Source organism: Bufo bufo, chromosome 6 (assembly GCF_905171765.1).
Source record: "Bufo bufo chromosome 6, aBufBuf1.1, whole genome shotgun sequence".
NCBI lineage: Eukaryota > Metazoa > Chordata > Amphibia > Anura > Bufonidae > Bufo > Bufo bufo.
Window position 1 is genome coordinate 260,434,602 of NC_053394.1, and position 14,957 is coordinate 260,449,558.

At 42.5% G+C, this 14,957-nt stretch overlaps 1 protein-coding gene across 1 annotated transcript in view; it reads left to right on the forward strand.

Moving 5' to 3' along the window:
- Positions 1-14,544, forward strand: part of LOC121003653 (neurotrypsin-like) — a 105,876-nt gene extending 91,332 nt beyond the window's left edge. The window contains exons 12-15 of the mRNA XM_040435510.1: positions 5,674-5,752; positions 9,765-9,887; positions 12,613-12,890; positions 13,891-14,544. Coding sequence (XP_040291444.1) covers positions 5,674-5,752; positions 9,765-9,887; positions 12,613-12,890; positions 13,891-14,207 — 797 coding nt within the window. The 3' untranslated portion in view covers positions 14,208-14,544. The remainder of the gene's footprint in view (positions 1-5,673; positions 5,753-9,764; positions 9,888-12,612; positions 12,891-13,890) is intronic.
- Positions 14,545-14,957: the final 413 nt, after the last annotated feature.

Below are 14,957 nucleotides of genomic sequence, written 5' to 3' on the forward strand. Positions count from 1 at the left end.
GGAAATTAAAACAAGGAATAACTAAATTAAAAACAAAGGACGGAAGGTATGTAGAAGAGAATAAAGGGCTAGCCGACTGCCTTAATGAATACTTCTGTTCAGTTTTTACAAAAGAAAAAGGACCTCCACTAGAAAGAATGACTATTAAATCGTTTGATGCATGTATCTTTACAGAGGAAGATGTTCTAAGTTTGCTGTCTAAGGTGAAGACAGATAAGTCACAGGGGCCTGATGAGATACACCCAAAATTATTAAAAGAGCTTAGTGGTGAGCTGGCAAAACCGTTAACAGATTTATTTAACCAATCATTAGTAACAGGAGTCGTCCCGGAAGATTGGAAATTGGCAAATGTCGTGCCCATTCACAAGAAAGGTAGTAGGGAGGAATCGAGCAACTATAGACCAGTGAGTCTGACATCAATAGTAGGCAAATTAATGGAAACCCTATTAAAGGATAGGATTGTGGAACATCTAAAATCCCATGGATTGCAAGATGAAAAACAACATGGGTTTACTTCAGGGAGATCATGTCAAACAAATCTTATAGATTTTTTTGACTGGGTGAATAAAATAATAGACGGTGGAGGTGCAGTAGACATCGCATATCTAGATTTTAGTAAGGCTTTTGACACTGTCCCACATAGAAGACTTATCAATAAACTGCAGTCATTGAGCATGGACTCCCATATTGTTGAGTGGATTAGGCAGTGGCTGAGTGACAGACAACAGAGGGTTGTAGTCAATGGAGAACATTCAAAACAAGGTCATGTTACCAGTGGGGTTCCACAGGGATCTGTACTGGGACCGATTTTGTTTAATATCTTCATAAGTGATATTGCAAAAGGCCTCGCTGGTAAGGTTTGTCTTTTTGCTGATGACACAAAGATATGTAACAGGGTTGATGTTCCTGGAGGGAAACGCCAAATGGAAAAGGATTTAGGAAAACTATAAGAATGGTCAGAACTCTGGAAACTGAAATTTAATGTGGATAAGTGCAAGATAATGCACCTGGGGCGTAAAAACCCAAGGGCAGAATATAGAATATTTGACACAGTCCTGACCTCAGTATCTGAGGAAAGGGATTTAGGAGTAATTATTTCAGAAGACTTAAAGGTGGGAAGACAATGTAATAGAGCAGCACGAAATGCCAGCAGAATGCTTGGATGTATAGGGAGAGGTATAAGCAGTAGAAAGAGTGAAGTGCTTATGCCGCTGTACAGAACACTGGTGAGACCTCACTTGGAGTATTGTGCGCAGTACTGGAGGCCATATCTCCAGAAGGATATAGATACTCTAGAGAGAGTTCAGAGAAGAGCTACTAAACTAGTACATGGATTGCAGGATAAAACTTACCAGGAAAGGTTAAAGGACCTTAATATGTATAGCTTGGAAGAAAGAAGAGACAGAGGGGATATGATAGAAACTTTTAAATACATAAAGGGAATCAACTCGGTAAAGGAAGAGAGCATATTTAAAAGAAGAAAAACTACCACAAGAGGACACAGTTTTAAATTAGAGGGGCAAAGGTTTAAAAGTAATATAAGGAAGTATTACTTTACTGAGAGAGTAGTGGATGCATGGAATAGCCTTCCTGCAGAAGTGGTAGCTGCAAATACAGTAAAGGGGTTTAAGCATGCATGGGATAGGCATAAGGCCATCCTTCATATAAGATAGGGCCGGGGGCTATCCATAGTATTCAGTATATTGGGCAGACTAGATGGGCCAAATGGTTCTTATCTGCCGACACATTCTATGTTTCTATGTTTCTAACACAACTGGATAGTCAGTAGACAGTCTGAGGTCAGCAACACAAGGTAAATGCTATAAACGAATAGAGAAAGAGCTAGGTAATATATGATCAGGCAAGATTCAAGAGCCAGATAGAGGATTGTGATGTCAGCTTCAGGAACCAAACGCCACAGAGAAGGAGAGCCAGGACAGAACTCGTGCTGCGTCCTCCTCACTGTTTGACTGCACGCCGTCTAGCTTGTAGCGAGGGGCAGTGTAACTACAACTGCTTGTCCCGTTCACTTGAATGGAATGAGTAGTTACAGTTACACTACGCTGTTGCAAAACAACGGACACCACCCGTGTGCATCCCACATTTTCCACAGGTCCTGCACTATGTTACAAATGTCCATTCTGGTCTGCAAAACGGACAAGAATTGGACTTTGACAACCCCATTCAAACGAATCGGTCCGCATCTGATCTGCAAAATAATTCAGATCGGATATTGAACAAAAATATGGTTGTGTGAATGAGACCTAAAGGCAACCATGCAATGTAAGCTGCAGGCAGCATGTTATAGAGCAGGAGGAGCTGAACTGATGGATATTTAGTTTTGTGGCAAAAGATTCAGTATAACTTGTAGGGGTCATTTATTATACTGAAATATGCCTATATTTGGCGTATTTCAGGTGCAGATGGTATCTGTCACCGCCAGATCTCTGAGAGGTTCTGACAGACGTTCTTCAGTACCTCTTGCATGATGTTCTTTTGTTTTGGTTTCGTTTTGTCATCTCTCCTCCCTCTCCCAGCTGTCATCTATTAGCAGTGATCGCCTCCCTTTATATCCCCTCCCATACTGCTTCACTTTGCGGTTTATACCACTTCCTGGATTGTGCTCACTGCTAGATGCTACAACTGCTGGTTCCTCAGATAAGTCTATTCCTTTTCCTGGGTTACCCAAAGCTAAAACGCTGGCGCAAGCATTTGTTGACCACATTGTCAAATTGCATGGCATTCCTTCAGACATAGTGTCTGATAGGGGCACGCAGTTTGTTTCCAGATTCTGGAAGGCTTTCTGTTCTTGCTTGGGGGTTTGGTTGTCATTCTCTTCTGCTTTTCACCCGCAGTCGAATGGCCAGACCGAGCGCGTCAATCAGAATCTGGAGACATATCTGCGCTGTTTTGTGACAGAGAATCAGGAGGATTGGTGTTCTTTTTTGTCCCTTGCTGAGTTTGCTTTAAATAACCGTTGTTAAAGCCACAACTAAATTAGGGCATTTAAGATACACTCTGGTGTTCCAAATCAATGTACCCTCAGGGGGTTAATATCCACGCGTGGTTGAGAGACTGAACACTGACACAGAAGTTGGTCAAAGCAATCTCTAACTTTTATTACATGGGGTAAGCATATATACATCTTCAGAAGAGGGCAGTCCTCACTGAGGCATAAACCATTGTTTCATTGGTCAAAGAGAAAAAGAGATAAGAGAAACAGAGATAACACTCTTAACATCTGCGCAGTGGGTACCACTTTGGAATGTGAACTAATGTAAACATCTAAGTGTCGCCATCTTATAATGGTGGACAGTCTAACAATACTACTGCATACGTCATATGTGACACTTCAAAGAGGTGCTTCTCTATAGGCAGTGAATAATATATATCAAGTCATATGATTGGTTTACGCATTCCACCACACTCTATGGGACACCTGTAAAAAAAAGAGAAATCAGACACTGCCCACAGCACAGCTCTTTGCCCCCCTTCCTCTCTTCTCCTGCTTGAGACAAAGAGAGGGGTGGGAGGGAGGCACTTGGAAAAGAAAAAGTTAACTCATTACAGTCCTAGATATACAAAAAATATAGAATAAAATTCACACCTCTTTAACACCGTCGCCAGGAGTCCTCTGATAAGTCACCATTTTTTGGTGCATATGGGTTTCATCCGCAGTTTGGGACATTCTCTGGAGAGGGGTCTTCTGGTTTACCTGATGACGAGAGATTTTCCTCGTCTTTGTCATCTATTTGGCAAAAGATTCAGGGTAATCTAAAGAGCATGAGTGAGAGATATAAGCATGTGGCGGATAAGAGACGTGTGCCTGGTCCGGACCTAAATGTGGGTGATCTGGTGTGGTTGTCTACTAAGAATATCAAATTGAAGGTTCCCTCCTGGAAGTTGGGTCCTAAGTTTATTGGGCCTTACAAGATCTTGTCCGTCATCAATCCCGTTGCTTTCTGTCTTGATCTTCCTCAGACTTGGAAGATCCATAATGTTTTTCACAAGTCCCTATTAAAACCTTATGTCCAACCCATTGTACCCTCCTCTTTGCCTCCTCCTCGGATTTTGGTTGATGGTAATCTTGAATTTCAGGTCTCTAGGATTGTGGATTCTCGTATTATCCGCGGTTCTCTCCAGTACCTCGTTCATTGGGAGGGTTATGGTCCTGAGGAGAGGATGTGGGTCCCAGTGGCGGACATTAAGGCCACTCGTCTTATCAGGGCTTTCCACAGGTCCCATCCTGAGAAGGTGGGCTCTGAGTGTCCGGAGTCCACTCGTAGAGGGAGGGGTACTGTCTCCGCCAGATCTGAGAGGTTCTGACAGATGTTCTTCAGTACCTCTTGCATGATGTTCTTTTGTTTTGGTTTCGTTTTGTCATCTCTCCTCCCTCTCCCAGCTGTCATCTATTAGCAGTGATCGCCTCCCTTTATATCCCCTCCCATACTGCTTCACTTTACGGTTTATACCACTTCCTGGATTGTGCTCACTGCTAGATGCTACAACTGCTGGTTCCTCAGATAAGTCTATTCCTTTATTTGTGTTTTCCTGTTGGCTTGATTCTAGGTGACCCTGACTCCCTCCGTATTGAGTGCAGGGAGCCGGTGGTCGTGTCCCCTCACTATTATAGGGTTTTCAGGTGTTACTCAGTCTTGGTACGGGGGCATGCAACTTTCTATCATTAAGATCTTTGCATGGGCTGAGCAGTCAGGGAGAGCTCTAGGGCTTTTTGTAGGGCTCACCCATATGTTCCTTAGTTTGGGATCAAGACAGTTGGATCTTTATTTGTGACTTCTAGTTTTCTGCAACACCATCCGTGACAGTATCGCTATCTGCGACTTCTCCCCGCTCACACCAGGTCTAAAATTGTGGGTGGGGTATGGGCAGGGAAGGGGATGGGCCGTCTCATTTACCATTTTCTACTCCTGGTTTAGGTGTAGAAAATGGTCTAAGGGGGTAATTTTTTTAATCCGAAATGTGCCTATATTAGGCGTATTTCAGGCATAGATTGCGGAGCAACAGCTAATTGTGCCGCAATCTGCAACTTTACAACTTTACCCCGCTCACGCCAAATGTAAATAAGTGGGAGTAACGTCTCATTTACCCTTTTCCCCGCCTGTTTCAAGGAAGCTGGCTTACTTTTAGACCAGCGCTGGATATGCTGAAGTTATGGAGAGGTCTGTTCATAAATTCGGCGGAACCACCGCCAGCTATGGGGCTTTAATTCCACTTGCGGTCTTAAAAAATGTGCCCCTGTAATTTATACATTTATATCCATGTTCATTCTGGGCTTTGAAGTCAAGGAGGCGGTCCTATCAGTGATTGACAGCTGTCTCTGTATACACAGTCATAGAGGGAAGGCTGTCAATCACTGATAGCTCCGCCTCCTTGACATTTGACTATGTATCAATCTACTCAGCTCCTCCTGCTCTATAACATGCTGCCTGCAAACCTGACACATTCAGTTTAAACAATGAAAAGGACGCAGAGCTCTGATCTGATATTGCTAATATTGTTACCCTGAAGATAGGTCATCAATATCATACCACTGCACGACCCCTTCAATCCCATAGGCCCTAGATGACTGCTGCCAATTGCATTAATAAAGAGCATATACCATGAGATTTTAATATGTTTTCATTCATTCATTTTTCTTGACTTATTGACTAGATGGTGTATCTGCCAAGTGTGGTATTAGTCACGTGTCTCGGAGAAAGAAAAGAATCGTCGGTGGAACCAAATCCATCAGGTATTAAATGTTAAATGCAACCTCTGTGTAACGTTGGTGCCTTTTTATTTTTTATGAGAGATGGAAAAATCTTTGCGCCTATCACCCCTCTTGAAATGCCTGACACTTGCCAAAAAGACAGTCTTAAACATCTGTACATGTTTATTTAATAGTTAAAGCACTTAAAAAGCACGGATTACTAGCGCTCACTTCTCACCAAACATGGTCAAGATGAAGACTCTGAGAAGATGTTATGGTTGGGTGTTATATTAATTGGTTACTTTTTAAGCTGTTTTCATTTGTTGATGAACATTACATAATAATAAAGAATTTTAACTCATCTCCTCATTAAATTAGATTCAGTCTTAGGTTACTTTCACACTAGCGTTTTTTGAGGATCCGTAAAAACGCTCCCGTTACAATAATACAGTCACGTGCATCCATCATGAACGTATCCGGTTGTATTATGTCTTCTATAGCCATGACGGATCCGTCATGAACACCATTGAAAGTCAATGGGGGACGGATCCGTTTTCTTTTGTGTCAGAGAAAACGGATCTGTCCCCTCTGACTTACATTGTGTGTCAGGACAGATCTGTCTTGCTCCGCACCACATCGCACCACAGCGATGGGGACGCAACCAAACAGAATGGAATGCATTTTGGAGCAGTTCACTTTTGTCCCTATTGACAATGAATGGGAACAAAACTGAAGCGTTTTCTTCCGCTATTGAGAGCCTATGACGGATCTCAATAGCGGAGCCTATGACGGATCTCAATAGCGGAATTGAAAACACAGATGTGAAAGTAGCCTAACGTTGTACTGCTGTAAATGTTGGTTCTAATGTTTTATTCTATGCAGATTTACAAATAAAAAGCCCCAAAAGGCAATTTGTCTATTATTGATGTATACACACAGTGGATTGGTATCCAAAGGTAACTAATAAAATCCCCACTCTGGTGGGGTGTCAGCATAATGCTGGACTAGAGCTCTGTTCACACTAGTTTTTTTTCTCTGTTTTATTTTTTTAATTTCTTTATAATAATAATACTGATGATAATGGCCACATAGATGGTATTTTTCTAAAGGGATATGCCATCAGAGAATCAGAGGTGGATAAAAACAGAGGGCATCTGATTCCATTTCAATATGTTACAGCAGAAGGGGTTACATTATGTTTGTACAGTATTTATCCTGATCAAGATGACGGACATTTATGGCATATCCACTGAATTAGCAATCTCTGTAACTGTGATAGCTGCCTCCTGGCTACTAATGTATAATAGCCATCACTGGTTCCTTGTTTTTCCAAAAAGTGGGAATAACTGAGGTGGGCTCCATACTTATTTATGGCAGACATGTATGGCCTCTTATGATCACTTCATAAATATATGTCATTGTGAATACCTGTACAGCCCAGTCACATATGACTGCTAAGGAGGGGAAAAGCCAGAGCAACTGGACAAATGTGTCCAGTTGTGGGCACTTCAACGGCAGAGGATCAAAAGATCCTCTGCCCGCAGGGGACTGCCGTCCAACAGGACGCTGGACCCCCCACCAGCGCTGCATAATGCAACGCGGGAGATATGCCAGCACGCCTGCATGCAGGGCCTTTGGGAGCGTGCCCTGCCGGGTTTAAATGACCTAGTGGTGGAACGCTAAGCAGTTGAGCTGAGCGGCCCTACAAGAGGATCAACCCCTGCGCAATGGTCAGTTCTCCCTGGATAACGAGCAAACCCTTTGCGACAATGAGCATGACCCTTGGATAAGTAAAAGGGAACCTGTCATCAACTATGCTGACCGTACTGAGAAGCAGTTATTAGATCAAAGCATAGTATGAGGATATTTGATACAGATTCACTCTTATTTTTGGTTAAAGGGAACCTGTCATCAACTTTACGCTGACGGTACTAAGGGCAGTATAAAGTAGTGACAGAAATGCTGATTTCAGCGGTGTGTCACTCATGATCTAAAAGTAAGTGGTTGCCGAGAACCAGCATCATAATCATTGCAGCGCAGGTCTTGAAAAGAGTCCCGGCCACCTGAGAAGAGTCATGGTTATTCATGGATTCCTGCTCTCCCGCCCATCTGCTGATGATTGACAGGCTTCTACCTAGTTTTCTCCCTTTCTGTCTAGGAGAGAACTGCCAATTATCAGCAGCCACTTACTTTTAGCTCATGAGTGACACACCGCTGAAATCAGCATTTCTGTCACTAATTTATACTGCCCTCAGTGAGGTTAGCATAAAGTTGATGACAGGTTCCCTTTAACCAAAAATAAGAGTGAATCTGTATCCGATATCATCATACTATGCTTTGATCTAATAACTGCTTCTCAGCATAATTAACATAGTTTCTCAGAGCAATAAATAGTATACCGCCCCCTGTACTGCATGCTATACATGAGGCATTAGTATACATTTTGATCAGAAAGCATAGGCCCACTCACCACGACAAGGTTGCCTCCTTGAGTAGAACCCTACTCTAAATTTGGCGCTCCTGAGGGCATATGATGATGTGAGCTTTCACAACTCTTCACATGTGTGGTGCTGCGTGGCGGCCATTGTTGCTGTGACTCTGTGCTGGTTGGTGGGGCCCAGAGCCAGGGTGACGTTGCCAGGCAGCAGGGGTGCTGTTTGGTTGCTGGGTCCCACCGCCTGCTGGTGCGGTGCTGCAGCGCCGGTGGTCACTGTGTAACGCCGTGCCAAATTTAGAGTAGATACCCACTCAGGGAGGCAACCTTGTCGTAGGGAATGGGCCCATGCTTTTTGATGAAAATGTATACTAATGCCTCATGCATAGCATGCAACATAGGGGGCGGCAAGCTATTTACTGTGCCGAGAAGCGATGTTAATTATGCTGAGAAGCAGCTATTAGATCAAAACATAGCATGAGGATGTGCGATCCAGATTCACTCTTACATTAACCCCCTAGGAACTCCTAGACAATGAGCATCCATTACATTAACCCTTTTACTGCCTATTTCCCCCCTAAACACAACCATTAACCCTTTAATTGACATTAACCCTTTTCCTAACTACTCAGGTTAGCCCTTTCCCTGCCTCAGTTAACCCTTTCCTTGCCCTTATCATTTAGCCCCTGTTACTCCCCTAAACCAGAGCTAGCTGTTATCACTTTCCTTGCTACCCTACAAGAGCTAGCTGGTTAACCCTTTCTAGCTGGTTAACCCTTTCCTTGCTACCCTACAAGCTGGTTACAAGAGTTAGCTAGTTAACACTTTCTACCCTTTATTACAATAGGGACAGTTAGTGCTAGGTGGGATAGGGGCCGCTGATGTGTGTAAATATTTGAATATTGGGTGGGCAAAGTAGTATTTAGAGGGTGCAGGTTTTTACAGTGTGTTATATTTAATATTTGAGGCTGGTCACCGTTGCGGTCTGCTATTGACTGCTCCCCCTATAGCTGGACGTTTTCATCTGAGCAGCGGGGAGATACTGCATCTCCTTGCAGGGATTCGGAGTGATGTAAGTGCCGGGGAGCAGGTAAACATAAATCCTTACAAGGGGCCTGGGCACTGGGGGAATATTTTAGATATCGGATAACTCCTTTAAGCAAAGCAAGCTTTGTGAAACATTACAGAGCAAAGCACACTGGGTTTGGTTAGCAAACCCAGCAGGAAGCTGAGGAAAACAGGAAGTAAGCCACGTAAACATCCTGTCTAGATGAGCTGCTGCAGAGAACAGGGGAAGGAAAACACAGACATCAAAAACAGGTACATGGGGCATAAACATGCAGTGCTTTGGGTACTGAATGCAGTATAGAAATTGATTATGGGACCGGAGAACCCCTTTTTTGCCATCCAGTATCCTATGAATAGGAAAGTTGGAATAATCCCTCCACTACCACTAGACCACCAGAATTCTGTCATCTATTTTTTTTTTTTGTTTTGTATTTACTTGGGGTCAACTTTGCCCAAAAAATATGGGCTTTAGAAATGTTTTATACTGTCTACTGAAATTACAAATTATTTTAAAAATGAATGTATTTAATATTTTACATTTTCTTTTTGCAGGGGTGGCTGGCCATGGCAGGCCTCACTGAGGCTAAAGGGATTCCACAAAGAAACACGACTATTATGTGGAGCTACACTAATAAGCAGCTGCTGGGCTCTAACTGCTGCTCACTGCTTCAAAAGGTTAGAGAGATGTGCCAGTATTTACTATATAGACAAAGTAGGCATGAGCCCAGGGGCAGCAAAAACGGGACTAATGTTCTGACAAGGAGGTGGGGGCACAAGCAACTTGCTTAGGGTGTTATCACACAGTGTCAATATCATCCAGTTATGTCATTCTAAAAAAAAAAAATGCTCATGGTGGGAGCAGTGAATCCTGAACTCACCTGTCCCACTGTCCCTGCTTATTTGAACGATTCACCCTAGACAGCAGCCCACAACTGGTTGGCAGTCCCTTCCTGAATAAGTGCAGGGGTCTATACATAAGGGAAGAGCAGGAAGAAAATAATTAACTATTGATAGATCAGCAGCCACAAAAACAGGCCTATGACGGAAACAGACAAGCCGGGTCAAAACAAAGAGATAAAAATGAACCAAATCAGGATCCGTGAATCAGAGTCAGAACCGCACCAAAGTCAATACCAGGAAAACATACAGAAATAGACAAATAAACAGAAATAGACAAATCAGATACGATACCAAGATAGGGTTTAAAACCTAGAAGAAACACCAGGGTCCAATCATCAGGCAAAGGTCGGGGTCCAAAAGAGAGGTTGAGAATCCAGTAGGCAATAACACAGAATAAGGCTAGAGATGTGATCCAGAAAAAATAACACCAATCACAGGCAACCTGTGGCCAGCAGGTTGCCTGTTTAAATAGGCTGTGCTTCCTGGTCACATGATGCGCCCAGTGTAGCTTCAGATTGGCCGGCATTCCTGCACCCTGCGCTCAGCCTGTTTCTGAAAAGGTAGAGCGCAGAAAAAATGTCTAGTCTTTGTGGGTGGTGTCATAAAAGTAAAGCGTGTGATTATGCAATTTAGCAGTTTGTTTAGGAATAATCTCCAATATACTGTACATTACAAGTTTGTGAGAGAAACAAGGGTGAACACAAATAGCGATATATTGTATTTTATAAATATGGTATATAACTACTAGACTACCTGAGCCACACATCTGGATGCTTTAACTAGGGATGAGCGAATAGACTTTGGATGAAACATCCAAAGTCGATTTGCATAAAACTTTGATTTAATACTGTATGGAGCGAGCGCACCGTACAGTATTAGAATGTATTAGCTGCGATGAGCCGAAGCCGTTTCATCTGAAGTTGATTCGCTCATCTCTAGCTATAACATAGAAATCCAGAATATTAAAGGAGTTTTCTGGAAGGAGAATATTAACCCCTTAGTGACCAGCCTGCTTTGGGCCTTACTGACCAGCGTTTTTCTTCCTTTTTTCATCGTCGCATTCCAAGAGCTATAACTTTTTTATTTTTTCATCTATATACTGTTGCTTTATAAGGGCTTGTTTTTTGCGGGACAAGTTGTAGTTTTTAATGTCGCCATTTTGGGGTACACATAACTTTCTGATCAACTTTTATTAACTCTTTCTGGGAGGGAGATGGGAAAATTTTACGGCGTTCATTTTTCGGTATCAATAACATAATATCTTTATTCTCTGGATCAGTACAATTACAGTGATACCAAATACGTATAGTTTTTTTTTTACAATAAAACCCCCTCTTTTTTTAAAAGAAAAAAATGTTTTTTCATTGCCGCTTCCCAAGACCCATAACTTTTTTATTTTTCTTTATATGGAATTTTGTTAGGGCTTGATTTTTGTAATTTATGTTTACGACTTGTATTTTTCATTGGTATCATTTTGGAGTAAATGGCGCTTTTTGATTGCTTGTTATTACGTTTTTTCGGTGGCAATTAAGAGTAAATGAGCAATTCTGTCTTTTTTTTTATTTTTTCACCGTAGGGGATAATTTACATGATATTTATGTAGTCCGGGTCGTTATGAACGCGGCAATACCAAACATATGGGGGAGATTTATTTTTGCAATTTTTTTCATTGAAAAGCGTATTTTTTTTATTGAATAAATGTGTTTTTTTTTTTAGCACTTAATAGTCCCACAAGGGGACTATAACAGACAACATTCTGATTGATTTAGTGCATTGCATTTTAATGTCAGTGCTATTCTGACATTGACCAGCATGCTGCGCCAGAGAGGTGAAGCCCGCTGGAAATTACTCAGGGCTGGTCTGGGGCCTACCCGAGACCATAGCCAAGCTTCACACACATCGGCACCCGGCAATCGCATTTGAGGGGTGCCGATGGGAGACATAGGGAGTCCGCTCCCTCTGTCAGCAGTTTACATGTGGCAGTGTTAAACAGCCCGGATCGGCACTCCTGCCGGTCCGGGCAGTGAGAGCCGGGCCCCCCCTCGCCGCTAAGACTGGGCCGCCGTAAAAAAGTGGCGGCCCAGCCTAAGGCCCCTTAGTGACCGCCGTAAAAAGGGGTATTGGTGGTCACTAAGGGGTTAATGACCTATCCTGAGGATAGGACATCAATACCTGATCGTTGGGGGTCCACCTCCAGGCACTTCAACCAATCAGCTGTTTGAAGAGGCCGCAGTGCTCAAGTAATTGATGACTACTGTATTTTGAGCCTAGATTATCAATATTCGACAACTGGAAAACGCCATAGTCTAGAAACATGTTTTGCACTACAATCAGAGTTTGCAACCAGGACAACCCAGATCAAAAGGTGATGTTACATTTGGCCTACCTAAATTTCCATTTACCTATGATTACAAATTCTTTACATGGCCATTGCAAGTGTTTGTAAAGATATGATACTGTGATATTTAATGCTTCATTCCTTTTCATGTATGGCTTCCAGGTTTGGTGACAAAGCTCACAAATACTCACTGAGAGTTGGTGATTACCACACTGGGGTAGAAGATGATTTTGAGCGTGAGCTACCAGTGCAGAAGATTGTTGTACATAAGAAATACCACACTGGCAGCAATGACAATGACATCGCATTGGTCAGATTACAGGGAAAAGAAGGTCACTGCATGTCATTTAGTTACCATGTCCTGCCAATATGCCTTCCAGAAAGGAAGGAGTCATCTGTATACAAGAAGCCATGCTTCATTTCTGGATGGGGAGACACAGGTATTTCTATCAGTTGTATCATTATATATTACTGTATAGGATACAATATAAATATAATATATATTTCCCAATCCCTGGAACATAAGTGCACGTTGCATACACATTACATTTAATTTCAACAATGTCCACTATGGAAGCCATTTAGAAGTGGTTAGGCAAAATAGAGTCAAAGGGGGTCATTTATTAAGACCAGCATTTTACATGCCGGTCTTAATAACCCTTATAGATGGCGGTGGATCCACCAAAGTTAAGAAGAGGCGGCCTCTACATAACTTTGGCGTATTCAGTGCCAGTCTAAATGTAAGACAGCTTCCTTGCTAGCTTACATTTAAACCATTTTCTACGCATAAAACAGGCGTAGAAAATGATGAATAAGATGGGCCTGCCGGCCCGTACCCTGCCCCGCACATGCCATGCCCACTTTTTTATACCTGAAGCAGAATCTGCATCAGAAATATGCCTAAATTAGGTGTATTTCTGGATAATAAATGACCCCTAAAAGTCTTCTTCTTTTTCTGGCTGGTTGCTACACACAAATAGTTGTTTTGAGGCAGTATACCAGTGTTTGATGGAATACTGAACACTGGGCGAAGAATGTGAAGAATGAAGAAGAAAGAAAGAATCTTTCTGGAGATGTTCCTTCACAAACCAGTTGTGGCGGAAAGATTTTTCATCCGACGATCAACTTCTTCCCAAATGATGATGGTGTGTTGCTGGTCAGCTGCAAAGATCAATTAATTGTTAAAAATCACCTGGCGAATATTCATTATGGTTGAATCTGTCCATTGTCATCAACTTTAGTCTAATGTGAATGGGTACTTGAGCTTCACTAATAAAATTATGGCTGAACGGTCCCTCTTAAAATTATTGCGATGGTTAAAAAAAAACACCTATTCTTGGCCATGTAGTGCACGAGCAAAGATATTACACTTTAATTGTAATGATTTTCTCACATGACAGACTCATATCTGTTACTAATGGTTTCATTTTTATTTTGTAGGAACCTCCTATTCAAAGACACTTCTGGAGGGTGCAGTTCCAATCCTTCCCAAAGAGAAATGTGTATTTCGTTATAAAGCAAAATTTACTAATAGGATGATCTGTGCCGGTAATTTATCTGAAGACAATAGAGTCGATAGTTGTCAAGGTGACAGCGGCGGTCCACTCATGTGCCAAAATGCCAATGGACAATGGATAATAGTAGGAATAACTTCTTGGGGCTATGGATGTGGACGAAAAGACTATCCTGGAGTATATACCAAGGTCAACAGGTTTATCCCTTGGATCAAGAGGGTTACAAAACTGAAATTCAACTAATACTGCATTTACAGCAATAGAGCACGCAATTGTCGAGAAGGAAGCGTTCCTTCAGACAATTGCCTGCTCATTAGTGGAGGTGAAGCATTGCATTTACATGCAGCGATCACCTCCACAGTATGAGGACGAGCGATGGCTACTGCTATCACTCATCCTCATAAAGCTGCATTGTTTCTGGGCAGCAGATCACTGTTCACACAGCATGATCTGATGCCCAGAAAAATCATTTAGGTGTCTGCATGAACGATCGTTTCACCTGATGAATGAGCGTTTTGCTCATTCATCAGGCGATCTGTAGCACCTTTAAGCCTCATTCACACGTCAGTGTTTCACGGACGTGTGCGGTACGTATTCTCCACGGACAGCACACGTCTCTATTCATTTTAATGTGTGTATTCACACATCAGTATATAGCACGGTCTGTGGGTCCTTTTTTATAGCACGGATGCATGCTCTATTTTGTCCGTGGATGCCATCCGTGTTGCATCTGTGTTTCACAGATCATTAAGAAGAGATTCTTTGAAAATTATTTGTCAGCTGTTCAGTGTCAGTGAAACACGGATGCAACATGGACAGCAAAAAAACCGGACAAACGGACCCAACACGGATCCTTCACGGACAGCTTCACGGATGCATTAGAAGAAAAGACCGGCACTCACTGTTATCTTCTTGCGAACTTAGGCTTCACGGATGCATCACTGACCACCTTCTCACGGATTTGAGCACGAACATGTGAATGAGGCTTTAGGC